Raw genomic sequence first — 8,278 nt, forward strand, 5'->3', positions numbered from 1 at the left:
GATGTTAATACTTGTAAAAAATGTGCGTTTTTTATTAATTTATTCAATTATTTATTATTATTTATTTTCGGTGCAGAATACTGTTTTGTATTTAAAATAAGGTTTTATTATTCTTATTATGTTTAAATCAGTTCCAAGTTCCACAAGTTAGTACACAAATGTTCATATATTTTAATAAAGTTTGCCTGTTCAACATAATATCAACTACGTTTTTTTATATATGGCGTCAGGGGGCTGCCGGGCAGTGTCCCTACCAATGCTGAGACCAAACATACGCCCTTGTCCCCCACCTTGTTGTATTGATTGTCTGTCCCGACCTGATTGTCGGCACCTGTTCCTCTTTACCCATTGTATTTAGTTTGTGTGTTCTTGTGTCCCGTTGCCTTCTCGTCATTGTAATTTCCCCGTCTTCCTAGCGGTCATTGTTATATTCATTATTATTTCCCCGTGTTCTTAGAGTTCTTGCACCATGTTTATTAATGTACTTGTGCTGCCAACCTCTGCCTGTTTTAACCTTTTGCCTCTCCCCTCTTGGATTGTTTGCTTGTATATTTGACTACCCGTGTACCGAACCCCTCGTCAGTAAAAGTTTATGTTTCCTCTTTACTCCTGAGTCCGAGTCGTGCGTTTGAGTTCAGCACATCAGCACTCCTCCGTTTCACAGCTGAGAAGAGTGGCTTCTGTGGGAGAAAGTTATTCCCTCTGGCGTGTACTTTAGGCATTGCAACTTTGCAGACCGTTCATACGCACAATGAGCTATATAATACACTAAAGGGATTGGGGAAAAGCATAATAGGTCCTCTTTAACATATTGTCCTGTGTATGACTGAAAAAGTTATCTTGGATTTAATTGGATTTTCATTTGATTACGTTTTTGTCCTGACCAAAGTCATACACTACCAAAAAACATGCTGCTGAAAGAATATTACACAGATTCAAAACGTGAGGGCCAAACATCTTCCTGACAATGATATTCCTTGTTTTCACACACAGCAGGCGGTGTTTTCCTTTCGCACACACTCACTTTGGCAAGTCAAAAAATGAAATGTATGCTGTGGCTTTTCACATTTTACTGTGTAATGTGAATTCAGGTTTATATTTTTACACATTAAAAGAGATTAACAGCACCAGGGGCCAAAATAGAGGATAGGAACAATTACAATTATTATCAAATATTAATAATGATGTAGTAACTACAAAATAGAAACATAAACCAAACAAATGGTACAGTTTCGTTGCAATCTGGTACATTTCTGGTAAAACTTATCGAAGTAGGGGCTTAATTAATCAAAACATGGACAAAGGAAGTTGCTTAGTAGTAGTTTACAAGGAAAGACTGATTTAATCAAGTGTGTGTCGCGTCAAATAAGTGAGTTGAAAGGCACAGCGTGCTTGGTAAATTCAACCACTGAAATGGCTCAGTAATAGGCTACAACTAATTGTGCGTTGCCAAGATGGTTGCGATGTACTGCATTAGCCGACAGATAGCGCCACAGCAAAGCAGATACGAATCAAGAAACTTGTTTTGTCAGTGATACCATCAGTGTGTAGTAAACAAAGACTCGGTAGAACACACGGGTCCCAATGTTGGTGCTAATATTTATTTTCTTGAGTAGAAAATGCGATTCACTTGCCAAATGTTTATATCGACAAGACCATTTTGGGTGTCATCGCACAGGACAAACAACAGGAAATTGACTTAGAAAGAAATAGATAGACAGAGAAAGAGCAATCGAGCTAGAGTGAGTGAGACCGATCGCCAGCTGCTGGTTGAGGTTTGGCAAGGCTCCAAATATAGTATAGCCTTTATATCGTAACCCACTCGAACGAATCACTGCGTTTATGCCTTGCTCTAGCCAGCCTTTGTGTGCTGCAGCCAAACTTGTGGATAGTTGACTTGTTTACACCCCCTGACCTGCTTAACTATTTACCTACCAAGAGGAGCGGGTACTGTTGGTCTCTGGTGAGTAGCCCTTTGCACAACCTACTTCCAGCAGTTCTTAAAATGTAAAGTTATCTGCAGAACACCGGGTCGAACTGCTAGACCTATTAGACTTGCCTATATCTGAAGACGAGTTATCGTCTCTTTGTCTTTTCGTTGTCACGAATCTCTACGGTGGTTACATTCGTTACTTTATCAGGTAGCCTACAACATGGCAACATATTGTGTCTTTAGAGTTAGAAGAAAGACGGAATCCGTGGTGTAATTGTTGAGTACCCTATATAAGTTGTGGTGGCAAGGGGGCAAATAAGTGCAAATAACTTTGCTACTTTATCCTAATCCTTATTATCTCGAGAGAAATATAGACTATCCAGAAACGAAACTAACCATTGCGCCACTTATGGTTGAACATCGAAAGGGTAGCCTATCGAATGAGTATGGTACAATGTAGCTTATTGGGATTCAATATCAAACGTTTTTAGCCTACATGTGGGGATTCCCCATATGAAAGGGTGCCCCCAGTTTACATGCAAAAACATGTGGCTGGTCAGCATGTGGCTGGTCTGGTGTCATCGTTACAGCAGTTGTAGGGGGTGGGGAGGCGTGTGACACTTGAGAAAGGAAACCACTTTCGTCATGACAATTGCTTCACTTGTTATCATGAGACAACTTGATGGGTGCAAACTTGTTCATAAGGCCTAGGTTAACACTGCTACTTTCATTCAGCGTTGAAACGACGAGCTGTCCAGTCTGCAGCGTCATTCAACAGTGACACGGGATGACTTATCTTTCAGAGTCAGGAATGGCTGTGGACGTGGACGTCGTCTTCGAGTTGAACTCAACATATGAAGACCACTTGGACTTCAAAAACGTGATTTGTGTGCCAGCGCGCGAAGCAGTTTTCATCCCGGTTCTGTTCTCCGTGGCCTTGGTGCTGGGGTTGCTTGGAAACGGATTGGTTTTGGCGGTCCTGTGGCAGAAGAGACGCAGCTGGAGTGTGACGGACACCTTTGTGCTCAATCTAGCTGGGGCTGACGTTCTGCTGCTGGTCGCGATGCCGTTTTGGGCCGTGGATGCAACTAAAGCATTAACGCTATGTACCAACGCCTGTAAGGCAGTTGCTGTCTTCTTTAAGGTAAGGGAGATATGTTTAAAATATAATATTTGTCAATGTCAAAGTCAAAGTAGCTTTATTGTCAATTACTTTGCATGTGAAGACATACAAAGGAATCGATAAAACGTTTCCCACTCTCCCACGGTGAAACATATGAAGTGCACAGGCACAACAACAGATAAGACAAGACATGTCCTACATATAGATATAAACATACAGATACACGTACAGCAGCATAAGTTTTCTTTAAAGTGAGGTTATGGTAGTGCAAAAAAGGCATATTGGTAATGGCAGCAAAAAGACATCCTGTAAGATGTATTTGTTACATTAGCAGTGCAAGTATAACAGTAAGTGGTTATGGTAAACATAAGTGATAAAAGTGCAAGAGACAGTTTGGGTTACATAGAAGGTTTTAAGTTTTTCATGTCAACTCAGTTTCAAGGTACTCATTTTCAATTCATCTTTAAGACTATAGGCCTAATGAGTCTCTCAATAATCTATACATTTGGGTAGAATGAGCTTTCCCTTACTTTATGTCCATTACAAATGTCCTGTTCTCTTATTCCTCAGATAAACATCTATTTGGGAATGTTTCTGCTAGCCTGCCTCGGTGCTCATCACCTACTGCGTGTGACGAAGAACTATTCGATGTACTCTCGCCAGAGGCTCTGGCTGCCGCACGCTACCTGTCTGGCAGCGTGGATGGCGTCTATTCTCCTCTCCATCGTAGACTGGATACATCTCAAGTCCTCCGAGGACCCAGCGTATCTGGGCAGGTCCTGGTGTCCCGTGGCCATATCCCGGTGTCGCACGGGTGGCGCTGTCTTCCTGGTGGTGGCCGCCATAATGGTGCTTGGCTACTCTGTGTTGCTGGTCCGACTGCCGAAGCTCCAAGGAGAGACAGAGTCCAAGAGGCGAAGGGCTGTCTGGCTCATCCTGGCCCTGACGGTAGCCTTCTTCCTCATGTGGTTGCCCTATAACATTGCCCTAGTGGTGGACCCTGAAGGGGCTGGCGCCGATGACTGCCAGGACGCCCATCGGACGGCCACGGAGATGATCCTGATCGCCACTGCGGCCATCGGCTGCTTGCAGTGCTTCGTCAAACCCTTCCTCTACTTGGGCCTGGCCAGTGTGTTCCGCACGCGCACGCTGGCGTTGGTGAGGTGCCATAGCAACGCGCGGAGCAATCATAAGATTTCAATGTGGGACTCAGGGGGTGAGGAAGAGGAAGATGAAGATGACGCTCCCGAAAAGACCTCATTGTCCCAAAGAAAATGTTAGACCCAAGACCCTTAGACTTAACAGAGGGACACTGGGTGCCTTATTGGAAATGGACTTCAGCGCAGCTCTCTATATTAACATAAAGTATCGACGTATGCCCAGGTATATTATACAGATGTATTACTTGCAAGGGATTGTGGGATAGAGGGTGCTTATCAGTTGTTGAATGTTATTCTAGGTAGAGTTTTTGCAGGTGAAATGTCCCGTCTCATTAGTTCCGTATTGCTCTTTTGCAATCAGCCCTGTGGCTTGTCTGTGTTTGAGCTGTCGTGTAAACAAACATACCACAACACGTGAATATGAGGAAGCATAACGACCACGGTCTTCTGGGCTATCTGGCACTTTGTTACTGCCTGCAACGCACCCCTATAGGACAGTGGCTTTTCACACCGGATGCACACATCAAGCGGTCACATATCAGTTATTGTTACAGTTAATGTAATGGTCAGTGGAGGCTGTTCATTTTTAAGTTATTTATAAGGCTAATGTTACCGCACAGTCAAAGGGTTTCCTTTTGGGCTGTTCTGAGTTGCAGCTGGTATATAGAGTTAACGTCTATACCACACAGCTTCTGGTTTGTCTTTTTTAGTGTTATATCTATTCTCTGTATCTATACGCATATTATTCACCAATGAATGTGAAACTCCACACCTCTGTCTCAAAAGAAGTGCTTCGGTTTTGTTCTTTCTGTCAATACCAGTTAAGAATGTTCGATGAGATAGTAACTAAAGTTCTTATTATATATTAAGTTCTTATTATCATCTCTGCCCAACACTGTATGCTTTTATGGACATTTTAAATCTTTAGTTTGAACTCAGTGCCTTATGTTTGACTGAGCGAATCAGGTAAATTAGTATGTTTATAGTTTATTAAAAGGTGGACCAGCATATAAGGTTAGATTTGTTTCACTTTCACACTGAGAAGACTTGAGTTTGCCCAGTTGTTCTCATCCCATGCTGCTGACTTGCAGTTTATAAGCTGTTGGAAACTCCAAGTCAATCACGTACACCCCCACATGGACACAATCACAGCTGGAATTTCCTCCCTCTTCGGAGCTGACAACACATAGAAAATACCCAGCTGGACTTTTTAACTGAAGACTCTTCAGTCACATTACTTCAGAGTACTGGAGCCTCCCCCTCCCCCAGCTCTGTTCTCTGTTTGTCTTGCAATGTCATTATTTAACCTCTGGCGCAACAAGCGACTTCATGGAGCCAAGGAGTGAAGGGGAGGACTCTCACTTCCCTCGGTTTCTCAGGCCAGGCTCTTCTCATGCTCTGCCAATAGTCTTCTATCTCAATGCCCCTCTGATTGGTCAGCGGAGCACTGTGGCTCTCTTTGTGTGGAGCTCTCCTGAGTAGGAGGACGAGGAGGAGGAGGAGAGAGGAGAGAGGAGAGAACATCCAAGGGGGTGTTGGGGAAGAAAGAGAGGGTGTGTGTGACTCATCAGCCACCTGATCTCTCATGTGTTTGTCATCCTTGTTGTTGTGGTCATTCATGCTCAGATGTGACTCCCACGGACCTAATGGGATCAGTTGGCAACTTGTGAAAGTACGGGAACACGTCTCTGGAGCCATACTGTTTCACTGATCCTGTTCAATGCCACTTGGTGAAAACCATGACCACTACGTTTTTGTGCCATACTGTTACACATATATAACACGGTTACAGAATATCCCACTGTATATGTAAATGTTATAAAATGTGTTGCTTCAAAAACAACAAAAAATAATTAAATGAACGTATTGACATTGCTTCACTTGGTGTGCTCTCTCTGTGGGAGGAAGGCAGCTTTGAGACACAGATTCAGCCTGGAATTATGTCAAGTATTTCAGGGATGATTTCAGGCAGTTTGAAGGAGCAGTATACAAACAGCTTTGGTCATCTAGACCGGGTGTTGTTGTTATCATGTCAGACAAGAAGTACATTTTGAGGTATAAGAGACACTGGACTTAGCCTGTTAGCGTTAGTCCTGTGACCCTGGGTTTATTTTGATGGACGGGGCAAATGAACAACGACTGTCACATTGTACTACCAGCCATCATGTTAGGTCATGCTGGGATGCCCATTCAATGAGGTGACGAGATCTCTTTTGGGGGTTTGAATGCCTAGTTTTGACAGTTTCATTGAAAACTTGTTGAACTTAACTTGAACTTTAAACAACTTCATATTTTTAAAAGATCATGTGTGTTGATGAAAGGATTCCCCTTTTCATCTAATGCTAACATGACATGCAAAGTGTAGTTTTGCAAATGTGTATTCAAATATGATTTTGTCTGGCAGTAGAGGCCGTGAGGTTTTACTGTTGAGTGTCCAGGTGAGGTCCCTGCTCCTCCCCTTCCCTCAGTGCTACTAGAACAGTGTCTAGACGATCATATGATGTCATGATGAGGCACTCTGACTAGAACAGTTGTGGTGTCGCTGACACAACTTTAAGGGGCACCATGGAATTGGTGAGCGTTTAATTATATGGTCTCCTGGGATCTCAATTTAAGGCTTTTGTAAGGCGGCCTAGTGGAGGTCGTCTCCCAAGATTCAGTCTGTGGCTCTGATAAGAGACCCACTTGGGATGTGTGTACCATAACCTGTGTAAACTCAGAGTTCTGCAGAGGTCAGAGGTCATCACCATAGTACGAAAATACAGTATATCCTGAGAGTGAACATGAGATTCATGATCAAGCAGCTGCCATCCAAAATGGTAATCTTATCATGGTAACAAAGGAAAGGTCCCCACACTGAATTTTCTCAGACACCTGGGGACAGGAAGCAAACTTAGATGTGAGTGACTGCAATTAATCATACTATGGGAATGGGGTAGGCCATTTCAGAACCATCTCAGGCAGCAGGTCAGAGTACTTTAGTACTTAACTCACACTTACAGTAGTTACATTCCTGCACTTTTGTTTATTTCTTATGTAAAGTAGGATTTATTTGTTGTTACACCAAGTCTCTCTTTCTCCTTTGAACGTCGCTTTGGATAAAAGCGTCTGCTAAATGACTAAATGTGATGTGATGTCAGAGAAAACTGATTATCAGACAGAACGCCAAAAGGTTGCCAGACCTGTTTGCATTAGAAGCCTAGCTCATAGATTGCTGCATCAACCACAAAATAAACTTTTTCTTACAGCCTGGTGTGGTCTCTCTACACACACTGATGAATGTTGGACATGTCAAGAATTTGCAGTTGATATTCAAGTTCTCAACAGGTTACAGAAGAATAGTACAAACTCTGCACTTCCAACAGGACTGGAGACCAGTGCAATAGAGATGCATTGTCAGTGTAGAGAAGTTTAAATGTCAGGGGGAAGTTTCTCACAGTTGCAGACCTGGTACAACTCCTGACTACAGTATTTAGGATGTTTTAAACAAAATGTTATTTCCTTCCTCATAGCATATGCATAGTAATACTGGAAAGTATAAGAGGAAGCCTGAAGTAAGGGAGTGTCTGAGCACTAAAGGAATCTACAAGTCACAACAAGTGCCATGACAAGACAAGAAAGTCAAAACAAGATTTGACATGTTGTTATATATTGATTTTATGTTCCATACTGATATTTTTCATGTATGTTTTCTTTTCTCTGTTTTGTCCTTATATGACCTTAACATGAACCTGGACCTCGTTTTTGAGCTCTTGGTGTTATTGGCAGAACAGAACTATTCTGTTCCCACAAGGACCCAGAAATATCACACTCGGGTTTTGTGTTTATTTTGCCAAGACACACGGAAATGATTAGCATCACACATTTCATGGTCTAGTTCCTGAATAAAGAAGGGCGCTACATGACGAGGGACTGGTTTTGCAATCCTGGGCACTCAAGTGTCTGAAGCGTCACATGACTGGGCTGCTTCTGCATCTGTGCTTCTGTGGCGTGTTCTTTCATTTTTCTTTTTCATTTTTCTTTTTCATTTTTCTTTTTCATTTTTATTTTACTCAAGTATTT

General features: G+C 42.5%; 1 protein-coding gene across 3 annotated transcripts; it reads left to right on the forward strand.

Annotated features, from left to right (window-relative positions):
- The first annotated feature begins 1,539 nt into the window (after positions 1 to 1,539).
- LOC105910637 (C-X-C chemokine receptor type 3-like) lies at positions 1,540 to 6,091 on the forward strand. 3 transcript variants are annotated; one of them, XM_031575913.2, is made up of 3 exons: positions 1,540 to 1,963; positions 2,669 to 3,077; positions 3,627 to 6,091. In XM_031575913.2, exons 2-3 carry the CDS (start codon positions 2,721 to 2,723, stop codon positions 4,335 to 4,337), a joined length of 1,068 nt encoding a protein of 355 aa, XP_031431773.1. In that variant the 5' UTR covers positions 1,540 to 1,963; positions 2,669 to 2,720; the 3' UTR covers positions 4,338 to 6,091. The 3 variants fall into 3 exon arrangements, with proteins under 3 accessions (XP_031431773.1, XP_012694814.2, XP_031431772.1); XM_012839360.3 differs by having other exon boundaries at positions 2,737 to 3,077; XM_031575912.2 differs by lacking the exon at positions 1,540 to 1,963 and having other exon boundaries at positions 2,167 to 3,077.
- The last annotated feature ends 2,187 nt before the right edge of the window (positions 6,092 to 8,278 follow it).

This window comes from Clupea harengus, chromosome 11 (genome assembly GCF_900700415.2).
Source record: "Clupea harengus chromosome 11, Ch_v2.0.2, whole genome shotgun sequence".
Lineage (NCBI taxonomy): Eukaryota > Metazoa > Chordata > Actinopteri > Clupeiformes > Clupeidae > Clupea > Clupea harengus.